This window comes from Buceros rhinoceros, unplaced genomic scaffold (genome assembly GCF_000710305.1).
Source record: "Buceros rhinoceros silvestris isolate BGI_N320 unplaced genomic scaffold, ASM71030v1 scaffold19434, whole genome shotgun sequence".
NCBI classification, from domain to species: Eukaryota; Metazoa; Chordata; class Aves; order Bucerotiformes; family Bucerotidae; genus Buceros; species Buceros rhinoceros.
Window position 1 is genome coordinate 1 of NW_010409037.1, and position 14,072 is coordinate 14,072.

The window sequence follows — 14,072 nt, forward strand, 5'->3', positions numbered from 1 at the left end:
CAGACTAGCAGTCTTCCATACCTCTAATGATAATACTAAAATTTTGTTGGAATTATTGACAGCATGAGTGCTCCTTAACACGTCACCATTACTACTGACCAAAACAAATGGGCACACGCTGATTGAGAGGAGAGTTAAAGCTGTGTGTGGATTCGGAATTAGTGGCGTAGATGAGCAGTCACGACATTAAGCCATTAGAATTGAAGTCTTGTTCAACGGTCTTTTAGCTTGTTTGGTTTATTCTGCAACATGTTAGAGTTAGCTTGTGGTTTGATCGGAAGGGCTGAAATAATTAAATGCTTGTTACTCTGAAAAGTACTCATTTGTTAGTGAGAAGGCTCAGCAGGTCAAATGGGCAGAACACTAAGCAAGCAAATTAAGAAAAAAATTAAAGTTATATATATATTGTTTTCTTAACCACTGGATAATGTGCAGAATTTCTTCCCCGACAAGGATGGGGCAGGCAAAAAGCTCATACAGACGAGGTAGCCTTACACCTGTAGTGTCCAGGTATGAAGACAGGTGATAATTCTGTCTGTCTTGGAGACAGCCCTTCCCTATCCCTTGCTTGTGCAGCCAGGTCTTTTACCCAGCTGAAATCTGTCTAGCAGCTGTGCATTGTGTGAAAAGCCTTTAAAAATTCATCTCTAAGGGCTTAAAAATATTTCGTAGACTTAACTCCCCCAACTTTGTTTCAGTTTTGAAGCGGGTGAAAAGAACTATATGCTTTGATGCACCTACTACAACACTGAAACCAAAAGTAATTAGGAAAGAAAAGAAGGAGGGGGGAAGAAAGGCAAGTGTCTAAACAAAGTGATTATTGTTATACTTGTTCTTCTTCATTGTAAAAACTAGAAATCATATGGTTTCAGGTATGTATGTCCGAGGAAAAACTCACTTGGGTTTTTACACTCAAAATTTGAGATGTTTTCATCTAAGTGAAATATGCTGCCTCAAATAGATTTTTTTTTTTTTTTTTTTAAGCATTTAAAATAATTTTCTCATAACCACTCCCGTGCAGAGTTTAGGTAAGCTTTCACTTTTTGTCTGGTATTGTCTCTTAACTGCCTACACCCATCTTCCACTAGCGTATCTTGGATATGAAGAATAGAATTTTAAATTCATTTACCAGTTTTGTGGAATTGGTATTTAATGGCATTTCACTCTCAAGTCGGCATGTGATTAACATAAGTAATCTGATTCAAACTTAAATCAAAATAAAAATCTTTTAGTGTTCACAATTACATTAGTAAGTTAAAAGCCAAAAAGATTTCCTCCTGTTGATTGGAATTTTGTAGGCAACAGGCAATTAAAATAAAATAAACTGTACACCTAGCACAGAATTGATCTTCTGGGACAAATAATATTGATCCTACCCTGGACACCTGGGGTTTTGTGTTTGTTTCGGGGTGGGTTTTTTATGCCTTGAGTTGAAATCTCAGGGTATTTGATAATTTGTGGATGGACTGGACATTTGCATGCAGAAGAGTTGCTGCAGTAGAATCCTAGATGAAAAAATCGTCTTTGAGGAAATGAATTTTTTCCTTGCATGTTGATAAACAAATACTAGAAAAGTGATCAGGTTAGCAGTATTCCTCTAATTGTGATTTATTCGTAGTACTTGGGAGCTAATTGAGGGGTCTGGTTTTCAGATTGGTTAAAAAAGATGATGATGAAGTGAACGTATCAGAAATGAAATCCAGGGAAATCATGGTTACTCCTCGGCCAAAACCAAAAGTGAGAGCTGAGAATGGTAAGTTTAAAATGTGAAATAAATATATGTAGGACTTTTTTTATATATAATGTGTGTTTAAATGCATTGTGAACACATAATAAACTTTTAAACTGTGTTTCTTGTAAATTAACTCAGGCCTAGTCATTGTACAAGTAATAATGTCTAGAAAATGAAATGGTGGTGGCTTCTATGGGAAGCTTTCTCATTTCAGAAGAAGTCTTTGCTCATTCTTCTACTCATATCCCTCTAGAATTATGCAGAGAGATCCATATAACGAGTGACAGGACAAGAGGAAATGGCCTCAAGCTGCACCAGGGGAGGTTTAGGTTGGATATCAGGAAAAATTCCTTTCCAGAGAGGGTCATTAAGCACTGGAACAGGCTGCCCAGGGCGGTGGTGGAGTCCCCATCCCTGGAGGGGTTTCCCAGCCGTGTGGAGGTGCTGCTGAGGGACATGGTTTAGGGACCCTGGCAGGGCAGGGGGAACTTGGATTGGACTCAGTGATCTTAAAGGTCTCTTCCAGCCAGATGGTTCTGTGATTCTATGATCGTTTTGTAACTGCAGCTTATCCTTATTTGAACTAAAAATACTGGTTTGCCAACTTAGCTTTTCTTTTTTATTCTGAGAATACCTGTTAGATCTGTTTAAAGATAAGAACGAAACTGCTTTGAAAGAGGCTAATGAGGCAGTAACTTAGATCTGTCAAGAGTAGTGCTAAAACTTCTGTGAGAGGACATGTAATATGTTCACTTGAAAATATGTGAAGATCTCGGGACAAACGTGGTGACGATTGAATATATGAGAAGCTAAAGCGATGTTGATATAAGTTGGGCTTTTTCAGTATGTATATTTTTCAGTACAGATACTCAGTAGTGGCAGTAGATTCTTTAATATTTGCATTTGCTTTTATGAAATTCTGTAATTTGGATGGTTCTTCATACTAAAAATATCAGCTAAAATACAGGTGTGTTAGAATATGCAAATCTGTGGAAAGTTAATAGACTTTGAAAACTAAATTGGGGCACTGGAACTAATAGATGGGGAGGGGGTGTGTATACATATGTGTTTGTGTGTATTTTTTTCTTCTTCCCCTCTCCTTAATTTCAGCAGCTGACTGGATGGCTTCTCCTATGGTGCTTGTGTTCTGTACTCCTGATGTGAAAATCTCTTCTGTAACAAATAACACAGTATTATCAAGGACACCAGAGACAAACGAACTGCCTCTTCCCAGTCACACAGAAACACCACGGTTTCCAGATTTTGAAACAAGATGGCTAAAAACAGAAGCTAAGGTAGTGAATAACAGTTATGTACATTTTCACACACCTGTTACCATAATCAGTTTTGCAGATGTCAGTCTGGGAACCCTTTCCCGTACTGCTTTTTCTTATGTCATTGTAGAAGATCTTCCTAATGGTAATCTTGTAAAAAACATTTAAGTACATTACCTAAGTAAATTAACGGAAGGCATTTAATACCTCTTTTGCAGCAGGTAAAGCAGGGAGGAAAGATGGAGTCAGTGACAAAGAATGTCACAGCAGATAAACAATGCACCGAAGACAGAATTCCTTTTACTGTGAGCTCTGATGAGTATCTTAAACATTTTGGAGACCCTTCTCCTCCTGAATTAAAACCCTATGACCAGTTGCTCGATACTCCTCCACCTCCAGAAATAACAAGAATACCAGATGATGTTCTACAGGTTAGCTAATATACTCTTTTTTTCTAAGTAGTTCTAATAGCAAATATTAAAGTTAAAAAGACTTAGTTCTATCAAATTCTGTTCTTCAAAACGAAAGAGTTGTCTGCTCCTTATTAAAAATGTATAAACTATAACCCTGTTTTGAGTTTTTAGATAATTCTTCTTCTTGCCTTTTGATTTCCTGTAGATTCTGTCCAAGTATAATCATAAAGTAGATTCTTCTAAAGCCAAGGAAGTGGAGACCAAGGCAGGAAACACTACAAGATATGAAAGTGATTTCAGTGATTACTGCAACAAAGAGAACAGGTAGGGTTAAGTTTTACAAATTTGATTAAGTAATTTAATTTGGAGGAGCTATGAAGATGCTTTAGCGCATTTAGAAATTCACGCAGGTGCTTGCTCTTCAGCTACCAGAATAGCTCTTGTTACTGGGACTTTTGCCTTTGCTGTAAGGAACAAATATTAGAATCGATTGCGTGTTTGAATCCTTCCAACTTAAACCCAAAAAACTGTAGAGTTACTGTTTTATGGGTAGGTGTATTTTGCTTCGTGGCGATCAAAGCACCAGTGAATGAGTAAATTTAGGCAATAAAACTGAGGAACTGGAGAAAACTATGTAGTGACTGGCCCATTTCATGGTCGTTTTGGCAAAGACAAAGTTCTTTGAAATGCAAAGCCACCTTATGAACAATATGTGGGATGAAATTAGTCTACAGTAAGTATGAGTAATCTTCGAACCATGGAATAATAGCTTTAAAAAGAACACAATTGATTCAAATAATTTTTTGTGGCATCTTGATCAAGAGTAGATATTCCTGATTCAGTGTAATGTATTACACTTGTTGATTGTCTGTTACACTTGGGGTCAGTACAGATTATTTAGGTAAGAGGTACAAGAAACATGTATGGAGTCAAATAATTGTTACAACAAGCAAAAGTGAGACTGATGAAAGTAGGTCTGGTAATACACTTGGAGTTGGAATTCATTTGAGTAATCAGAAACAACAAAGCTCTTACTTTAGCTGACCCTTCTTTATTTCTTGTCACGATAATAACAGCAAAATTTTCCATGTTTGAGTCTTCTGCTAATTCAAAATATGATTGAGACAGTAAGTTCATGAACTCTTCTGGATATACTTGCAGAGGATATCCTGGACTTTTCAAGCCGAACATCTGAAATCAAGCTGAAGACCACGCTGAGACTGTTTCACATTTGTGGATCCTATCACTGAATCATAACAAGCTCAAAAAGCAAAAGAAAATACTGGTGAGAGGAACGAGCCATACAAAGGAAAATGTGTTGGTTTGGTTTTTTTTTTCAATGGAGAAAAATTTATCCATGATCTGGATAAAATTCTTTGAACTAGCAACTGGTACTTAATTTTTTAATTGAGATTATTGGCAAAATATATTGAGGGTTTCTAAATATATACCTGCTTCAAAGAGGAGTGGGGTCACGTATGAGATAGTTCTGAAGTTGTTTCACCTTGCCTGTGTTTGCAGTAGGCTGTGGAGATGAGAAGTTTGGTTGCAAAAGGGGAAAGTCCAGTATGTTGCCCCAGAAAGTGGCTGTCTCTGGCTGTCCTGGTGACACCGTACACCTTTTCAGGGCTGAGTTTGAAGCGTAGTACTTCAACAGTACTTAAACTTTGTACCTTCAACAGAAACAGGTCTCTCTTTACTGGAAAAGTCACTCCTGCTTTACTGTTTAAAACACTTCTGTGCCGTTGGTCACTTCTGCAATCCTGAGACACATCAGAGGTATCCCCGCGTCAGGCTCTGTTAGCTCTGACAGACAGGCATTTCTGATGCCGCTGCTTCTCTCTTGTTACAGATTTCTTACATCAACATCGTGTTAGGTGCCATACGTCCGTTTTCCCTTTGACAGTCTAACCTACAGAGGTTAGCTCCTAACCTAAAAGGTGACTCTGGCTCAAATATGAATTTTTTTAGAATATATTGTGCAATTGGTACTGGTTACCTGGATCTTCAGCTGCTGGAATGATCCGCTGGCAGGACGGTGGGTGATTTGCTTACTCTCCTGCACTGCTGCCATGTGCGTTCTGTAATGGTGGTGTCACTTCTAAATATGCACGTCTAGCCCTGTCATAGCTGACCAAGCCTAAGTTCTCAGAGCTGTTGGACACTTTCTATACTATGATTACTAGTCTTAAAATGTTCTTCCACCGGAGGTTTTACTTTTATCCACAGGCAATCCCAGCTCTCACTCCTTGTTTGGGAACAGTCTGCCATTCCAGTGTCAGCTGTTCCTCAGGACTGCTCTCACCAGCTGTATGTGGTCTTCCTGTCGACAGCTAAAATTCTCTCGTTTAGATGAGGGCAGGCACGCGACACACGAGAAGGGAGAGACTGTCCCAGGAGATGGGGAGAATTGTATGCTTTCCTGAATGCTCTGAACACAGCTCCATAATTTTTTTTTTTAAGTCCTTGTGATATGAAACATTTGTATTTCTCCAGTTGTTTAGATGGACTTGTCCCAGCTAAAATTTAGCAAGTAATAGAGCCTTTTTCCTGCTATTCCAGTCATTCTCCAGGATGGGTGTACATCAAATTAACTGGAGAATAAACATTTGTATTTCTCCAGTTGTTTAGATGGACTTGTCCCAGCTAAAATTTAGCAAGTAATAGAGCCTTTTTCCTGCTATTCCAGTCATTCTCCAGGATGGGTGTACATCAAATTAACTGGAGAAGCTGGTTTTGTATGAGTTCTGCCCTGAGTGTGCCATCATTTTTCTGTGCTAGCCTCTGTTTAAAGGTAACTCTGTTTGTGTCAGTCTTTGAGTTTGATCAACATGTCTGAATACTAAATAAATCTGTCTCAAACGCTCGGTGGCTGCTGCTATAAAAACACTTACTTGTTCCACCCAGCTCCTTCAGAGTGAAGGCCAGGACCTGCTTCCAGCACCTTCACACTTTAAAACCATTTGATGGGCTGGATGCTAGTCATGGAATTTCATGGTCTTAAAAAGGTGTCAAGTATTCTGCTGCAGAGCAACAATCTTTCAGCTAGGCAAATTTGCCAGCACTAAGCAGGAACAGTTTCACAGCCTGCATTCTCTCACCACAGCACTTCACAGCAACTGTCTTGCCCCAAAGCAAGACAGGTATCGTTAGAGATTCCATTTAACACGACCTGCAACATGCAGCACTATATCCTGGACCTTGCTGTATTCGCCACCACTTTCAACTAATGAAATTCCCAAAGGGCGTTATAAACTTTTTTGTTGGTTTTTTTTTAATTTGAGAAGAACTGCACTCCACTGTCCTTTCCTCCGTTAGGGAACTGTGGAGTTGTACCTAGCAGTGCTGGAGTTCTCACTGCGAGCCGCTGGCATCATTTTTCTTGCCTGTTAAACAACATTTTCTGCTATGTTTTATAGCTATTTCATTAACTAATATGAAAGAGATTCAATATTTTGAGACACAAATTATCTTCAAGATGGCAATTGAAGACTTGAAATCTCTGGGTCTGCTCAAGCTATTATGACCTGATGCCGGTGTGAGACGTTTTGGAATCTGGAAATGAAGTTTTTCTAGTTAGGTTTGGTTTTCTTGCCTGCAATATTACCTTAGTATAAGTGATACTATTGTTTGTGTTTATGTTCTTTATAACAGGACTGTTGCTCTGAGGTGGATGGAAGAGCAGCAGAACAAAAACTAGTTTTGGTTTCTCATGCTTTTCCTTAAAACCTTTTAGGTTTCAGCAAGGCCTAAGCAGTAGTTTTGAGTATTAGAGATGGGGGAGGGAGAAGGCGGCAGATGTGAGAGAATAAGCAGTGCTGGAAACTGCTCTGTGTTCAAAATGAGCTGGGGAGGGAAGTGTTTGTGGGTTGTTTTGTTTTGTTTTTTTTTTTCCTTCTCAGATCAGTTTTGTCACGCAGGCGGCTGTGGGGCCAGCTGATAAACTGCGCAAGTCCAGTTGCTCTAACAGCCAAGCCATGGGTCTGGAAGAGGGTAAAACTCTACTTAAGCCCGTACTGCTGCTGAAGAAGGGCTCATTCTGCTGCTCACTAAAGTAATAAAACATGTCAGAGAGGGAATAATGCAGAAGAGCTTAAAACAAGAGTTACACGTTGGTGTGTTGTGGTGCGAATGAATTTGTGGTAACAGCACTGGCCCGTCAGTGCAGTCTGGACAAACAGCTCAACCACAGCAAACGCAGTAGTTCTGTATGGTGTGACGGGGAGTCTGGTGGTAGTTGCTCTGCAGCGACTAACCCTGGGTTTCCCGAAGCGGAGCCTCAGAGGCTGAATTTCCTAAAAATAGTTTAACAGATGGGTACTGCAGCAGGGTCAGTCGAGCTGGGTGCCTCCAGAGAGGCGCCCTGAACACAGAAATCCCTGGACGTTTGCACCTCTACAGGCTGCATCTGCCCCTCACGCAGTCGTCACGCACCCTTTGGTCCTGTGGAGATTCTGGCCTCAGACACCCCAGCTCCTTCTGACTCCTCCTGGATTCCTTCACTGTCTCCAGGCACGCCGTTATCTTGTCTAGCTGCAGCTGCTGTGGATGCTTGGGCCTTCCTTATCTTCTGGATTGTGCTGGCTCTGGAGGCCTTGTCTTGCTTGAATGGATACCAGTCCTGTTCCAGTTCAGCACATCTAGGCCAAAGTTCACAGCTTGTGGCCTGAGGCGTCGGCAAACCTACCTGCGCATGCGGGGTAGAGCTAAGCCAACCACGTATGACATCACACAACTTTGTAACTGAGGTGATTCCTTCTGTTTAAAACTTATTTAGGCTGATCTTTTAACAAAGGGACAGTCATCACCTCAAAAAAAGGCAAAATTCACTCCAGCATGATTCTGTGTTGTGCTTAGTTTAGTTTAACCAGGAGCTGCTTCCACGAGACGCTGTTTCACCCGTTCTCCCGCACAGGATCCAGGGGTTATGCAGTTTTACAGTGATTCCTTCTATTTGCAGAAAGGATAATGAATTCTGTTTTCTCTTCTACTTTGTCCTCTCAAACTCATCTTCTCTGTGTGAGTGCTAGATCAGAGGAGAGGGAAAGGTGAGATCAGGATCCCATCTTCTAGCAGTAGTCTGCAGTCAGGAAAGATTGAACTAGCATAGAACTGCACTTCAGTGTTTAGGGATATCAGGGAAGCGACCAGAAAAGCATAGTCTTTAGTTTTCCTTCGATTGCTGTGGTTCTTAATCCTTTTTTTCTAAGTATATCAAGCTAACAGAAGCTTCTCTCCATAATCTCCTCTGTTGTCAAAGGAACATCTCGATTGTTCTGCCTAGGAAGCCCCTTAAGGTGGTCAGTACTTTCTCATCTTGGAAACGTTTTGCCTGAAGTTAAATACAAATACAGATCTCACAGTGACGTGAAACTTCCCAGGTGGCTGTCAAATGGATAAACAGCAGCACTGTGCTTGGTGCCTCCTGTTGTGCTTTTATTGATATTTTTTATAAATTGCTGGAACAACAACTGGAGTCCAGGCTTCCTTGGTTATTTAAGGCAGGATGGGTGCTTTAAATTTTCCGTAAGATGTGTTGCTTGGTTCCCTGTAGTCGTTATTGAGATGTTCCAGTACTCGTGGTGGTTGCATGTGCCCCAGCAAGAGCTGTAGCTGATGTTGGAGCTGCCATGTAGTTTGTGAGTACCTTGCTTCCCCAGGGGACAGTAAGACAGAGGTTGTGGCATTCATAAGGAGCAGTGACAACATCCGTGGCTGCACTGTGGAATCACATGAACATTAGTCCACGGGAGGACAGCTTTCTCCCAGGAAGACATTGGTCAGTGCTGGCTGTATTATCTGTCAACTGACAGTGAAATGTCATGCTGCTCTTACAGTAATACCCTCTTTTACAAAGGGGCAGTTGACATCACGGTAGGGAGCTGACCAAGTCCCTGAATTTCTTTGATCTTGTCTAATTCAAGTCAAAGAGTTTAAAAAAGAAAAAAAAATAGCACCTATGTGCACATGTAAGAAGTGGATGAAGATGCTGCCAAATCTTCATCTCCCAAACATGCATTGAGGCCTCAAGGAGAGGAATAGTTGGATCAAGCAGCACCCACAGCAGGGGCGTCTGGACCAGGTGCAGTTTCAGGCCCATGTTAAGGACCGCCAGGTCACTTCAAGCCTGAGGACACTAATTCATGTGCGGGTGGGGAATTCATGCCTCAGCCCGCACCCAGAGGGGCTCACCCAGAGGAGCTCTTGAAGCTGTTGCAGCATTCACTGAATCTTCTGGCTGAGCATTTAAGAGGTCAAGTGAGGTCTTGGGACAGGATGTCTCTACTTAAGCCCGTCAGTTCTGTGAGACTGGAAATACCCCAGGGAGGGCCCCAAACACCCCGGCCCCTCTGAACCCAGCCCTCGGCCATTTTTTATCTATCAATCAGCTGGAGCACCTTGCCCTAGCACACAGGCCAGGCACCTCCCACTCAACAGGCTGCTGTGGCCAGGCGCGGTGCCTGCTGTGCACGACATGGCAGGGAGTGTTTTACAATTCACATTCCACGCGGTCCTGTTCTGGTGGAGGAGTTGATGCTTCTTTTAACGTAGCTGATTTGCTGTAACATCTAGACACAAGAGCAGAGACAGCAGCAGCAGGGAGTTGGGTCGCTCTGGCTTTGGCAGGTCATAGCCATCACGTCACTTACAGCACCGTTCTCTAAACGCAACCATAGCTGCTGCCCTTCATCCGCTCTCGCAACATTCTCCCATGCTTTCTATCACAAGAGTGAGAACTTGCTGGCGATGCTTCACGTTTTCATGCTGCATCACAGCTGCTTCTGCTTTTGACCAGAGCTGTAAAGCAAAACTCTTAAGCCTCACAGCTGCTCCGGTCAGACAGCAGATGCGGTGCTGGAGTGAGGAGGTGTCTGTGTGAAGGGCAAGTGTGTGTTTGAAGGCAAATTTCTTTCTCGAGAGGTGTTTAGCCCGAAGGAGCCGGGGAAGAAGTCAGCTGCGGTTTACACTTCCATGGCAGTCATGTGGATTCCACACCTAAGCCATCAAGCTGAAGGATTTGCTACTGAAGGCAGTGCTGCAGGTTCATTTCCTGGTGATTTTGCTTTATGGGCCACCAAATACAAAGCCAGAAGCTGCTCCTCTTTCTCTCTGAAGGGTGCGAAGACCTGCTCCAGGCAGGGCAGGCACAGAAGTCACTGAGCTGTTAGGACACGTGGGCTCCTCACAGCAGCAGCATCACGGAAAGCCTCCCCCCTGCACAGAGGTGACCGTCTTCACCCTGGCGAAACATCCCACCCATCCCACCTCTGGCCACGCTGGAGCAGCTCCACTGCCACTTCCAAGCCCAGTCCTTTGTAAGGCAGCATTTATATCGTCTTTCCATGAGCGCCCTGTAAAGATGGGTGGAGGGCACTTCTTAACCTTTTCAATTTTAGGGGGAAAACTGACTCGGATACAGGTGGTTCTGCAAACGAGGGTCCAAGATGAAGGCTGAAATAGCAACTCCCCACCTTAGGAGCCATAGAAGGGTGACCCAAGGACAGAACTGAACCCACAGTGGTCTTCAAAGTGGGGTGCGCGAGTCAAGCCAAAGACAAGACAATGTCCAAAGCAGTGCACACACAAGTGGGGTGCAGGAAGAAAATATTTTTGTACCACTTTTAAACAGTATTTCACCCTTCTTTTCATGCCTATTTTTGTGTAGTTTTATAATGCACATAATATATTAGTACAGTAGTGGATTTATATATAAATACACAATTTTGGGAGCACATGCTCAAAAATCTTTAACAGATGGGGTGTGCAAGCAAAAAGTTTGGAGACTGCTGTTCTTCAAAAGCTTTATACCTTCCACTTTTAAGGACAACACTAGTTCCTCCAGGACTGATGTGCAAGTGACCTGCACCACATCTCCACCTGGTAAGGCCAGCAGCTCCTCGGTACCCTGGGATACCCTGCGGTCACCAAGACCACTTCCAGTCCATGGACTGGCATCATCGTGGCTCCTGATGGAGCGGCCCCTGGAAGCATGGCGGTCTGCCTTGGCTCCCCTCGCTGTCCCGCTGGAGGACAAGTAGCCTCACACAGCTTATCTCTGACCTTCCCCGTCACCATGCCCGTGCCCGTGGGACACTGAGACTGAGCTTGCCTGCCTCTGACCACACTGCTCACGTGCTCCTCTCCAAAAGCCAGCCAGCCAGCAGTGGTTTAAAGAATTCTGTCCAAGAAACCCCATCAGGCTACTCGTGAAGCCCAGCACTTACCCGATGGAGGCTTCAGCCCTCCTCTCAATTTCCCTTTCTGCTTAGAAGGAGACTTCTGAGTTTTCCTGCAGAAGCCCACTTTAATAAATAAACAAAACAACAACAAAAACCACCACCAGATCATCCACAGATTAGTAACGTCGACCTTTATTCCAAACAAGACAGAACTACAGAACCCCCATAATGCTTCTGGTCATTTTATGGAAATCGTGAAACACCGGACACACGGACTTACTGTTCCAGCTGTAACAATCGGGCGGGATGATGGCACTGCTAAAGGCAAGTGTTTCTTCTAAACAAACAAACTAAAAATTACGGTTTAAAAGTTAACTTTCATTTCTGATGCTTAGCTTTGTCTTCAGGTGTTCTTGCTTAGCCACAAAAGCAAAAAGCCTGCTTTAGAACAGCAAGTAGGAATAAACAGAAGGCGTGATCGTACAAAGCAGCAATAGTTTAGTACGGTCGCATGCGGCTTGACGGGGGCGGTGCGCGGTTCGGAGGAGTAATTGCTATGTCCAGGTAGTCTCCTATCTGGAATTTCTGAGACTGCAGTGTCATGGAATCATCTGTGCCCTTCCTGCCCGACATGGTGCTGCCGATCTCCTTCACCCTGCGCCGAGGAGAGGAAAGGCAAGTCAGTCATCAGAGGAGACCTCTCTCCATGTCCAAAACACGGACTGTATCAGCTCACCCCAACCTCCCCATGCCACCCCCTGCACTCTGACCTGTATTTAGCATGTAGCTGAGGATGCTGGGGTTGTTCTCCCCAGCACACCAAACCCCTTCTGATGGGGCAGAGGGGTGGGGGAACCTTCCACCACATTAAGTTAAATACTGGAGAGAACCCCTTTCCCCCTTCCATGCAGGCACTGAACAAGACCCCAGAGCTTACAGCGGAGGATGTATCTACTGGTTGCTCCAAAGGTTACCTCGTACCCTGCTGGGAGATAAGACACCTGCAACAAGACCGCTACTAAAGTTCAGACGCGTTCTTGGATGCGAGCCCTGCCATGCCTCCCATCAGCACAAACAAAGCTTCACCTCAAGCTGTAGGTCGCTGTTCTGGTTGCCTGCCAACACAGCAACCAAAGCCTCCAAGCACAGGCTGTTAACAACACTGGTCAAGCAAAACCTAGAGCTCTTAGTGGCCATAATAGAATCTGTATTCAAGGACTTCAGATATTTGATATGTGGGTTCTGAACTTTAAAATCAGTGTTAATGAAAAATCATTTACTATGCCGGTGCCTCAAGTCTTTATTACCCCGGAGAAGAAGTGCCCTTTACCTATACCCAGGTCTCTTGAGATCTGTAAAAACAATTGCAAAATTGAAGTGTGTGCCCTTCTTCCGCGCTTCTGGGTAGACTTCTTTCACGAGGCTGGTCAGCTCTTTCAGAGTCGCGTCCATCCTAGGTTAAACGAGGAAACCAAAGTGGTTCATGTTCTCAAAAGCAGCAATTAAAAAAAAAAAAAAATCCACACACAGCTACAAGTTAGTCAGAGACTTCCTTGCCTTTGCACGCTCGCTGTCAATACCTGAGGAGGAGCAAGACCTTACTCTTTTAAGACGGAATCCACACACAGCTACAAGTTAGTCAGAGACTTCCTTGCCTTTGCACGCTCGCTGTCAATACCTGAGGAGGAGCAAGACCTTACTCTTTGGCTAGGTAGCGAACCACTCATTTCCCAACTACACGACACTGCAAACAAACATTCTGACCTAACGATCAAGGGACAAGAAGTTGATCCGGTTGTTGACGGTAACACCTGGGAGAACTCGCCACTCACTGAACAGCGGAAGCAACACGGGCTAACACACATGTAGCTTCTAACTAGATGCAATTTACTGCGATATGAAGATGAATCTCTTCAGCTCCACGTACATTCCAACATTTGCTTTCCCAGGTCTCTCAGAGTTACCATTTCCGTGGTGGGGGGCTTATCTTTTTTAAAATGCACCAATGCATCAGGTATACAAGGAACAGCCTAAGAGTTTCCTCAACTACACTGACGCTTGCGTAAAAACGGTTTCTGGCAACGTAAGAAAAGAGGAAACTCCAACTCCGTGAAGGTTTCCACTTCTGCCCTAACAGGCGCCTCTCCTCCTTCTCCCCGCCAGCGACCAGGGCTAAGGCTTGTTTCTAGAATTTCAAGAACAAAAGGACTCAGTCACAGCAAATAACGCAGCTCTAACTGTACAGACGGTACCCTCGCTCCAAGCAACCAAGGCGCAGCGTGCCGACAGACAATGCCTGTTCTGACTCCTGCAGATGGCAAACACGCAGCTCAGACACCATCAAGAGCCTCGGCTGAGTCCATAAAGCCCATTGAAAAGTAAATCAGAACTGCGTGCTTTGTTAGCCACAAAAATGGATTTACTCAGCCATGCGACATGAAAGTTACAGCCCTAGCAGACACCCTGAACGAAA

The 14,072-nt window shown here is 43.6% G+C and overlaps 2 protein-coding genes across 2 annotated transcripts; one reads left to right on the plus strand and one right to left on the minus strand.

The window, feature by feature from the left end:
* The first annotated feature begins 454 nt into the window (after positions 1 to 454).
* Positions 455 to 4,614, plus strand: LOC104492533 (spindle and kinetochore-associated protein 3-like). Its single transcript, XM_010135106.1, has 6 exons — positions 455 to 510; positions 1,653 to 1,753; positions 2,843 to 3,027; positions 3,225 to 3,437; positions 3,625 to 3,743; positions 4,581 to 4,614. The coding sequence occupies exons 1-6, from the start codon at positions 455 to 457 to the stop codon at positions 4,612 to 4,614; spliced, it is 708 nt and encodes a 235-aa protein (XP_010133408.1).
* A 7,483-nt stretch (positions 4,615 to 12,097) lies between these two features.
* On the minus strand, positions 12,098 to 13,051 carry SAP18 (Sin3A-associated protein, 18kDa). The gene is made up of 2 exons (XM_010135105.1): positions 12,930 to 13,051; positions 12,098 to 12,254 (listed from the first exon to the last, which is right to left on the minus strand). The coding sequence occupies exons 1-2, from the start codon at positions 13,049 to 13,051 to the stop codon at positions 12,098 to 12,100; spliced, it is 279 nt and encodes a 92-aa protein (XP_010133407.1).
* Positions 13,052 to 14,072: the final 1,021 nt, after the last annotated feature.

Excerpts from the sequence above, each read along its gene's own strand:
- SAP18 (XM_010135105.1), bottom strand. The coding sequence starts at position 13,051 with ATGGACGCGACTCTGAAAGAGCTGACCAGCCTCGTGAAAGAAGTCTAC. Across the intron at positions 12,255-12,929 it reads CTCAAGAGACCTGGGTATAG|GGTGAAGGAGATCGGCAGCA; the intron begins GTAAAGGGCACT and ends TCCTCGGCGCAG.
- LOC104492533 (XM_010135106.1), top strand. The coding sequence starts at position 455 with ATGGGGCAGGCAAAAAGCTCATACAGACGAGGTAGCCTTACACCTGTA. Across the intron at positions 511-1,652 it reads CTTACACCTGTAGTGTCCAG|ATTGGTTAAAAAAGATGATG; the intron begins GTATGAAGACAG and ends TCTGGTTTTCAG. Across the intron at positions 3,028-3,224 it reads GGCTAAAAACAGAAGCTAAG|CAGGTAAAGCAGGGAGGAAA; the intron begins GTAGTGAATAAC and ends CCTCTTTTGCAG.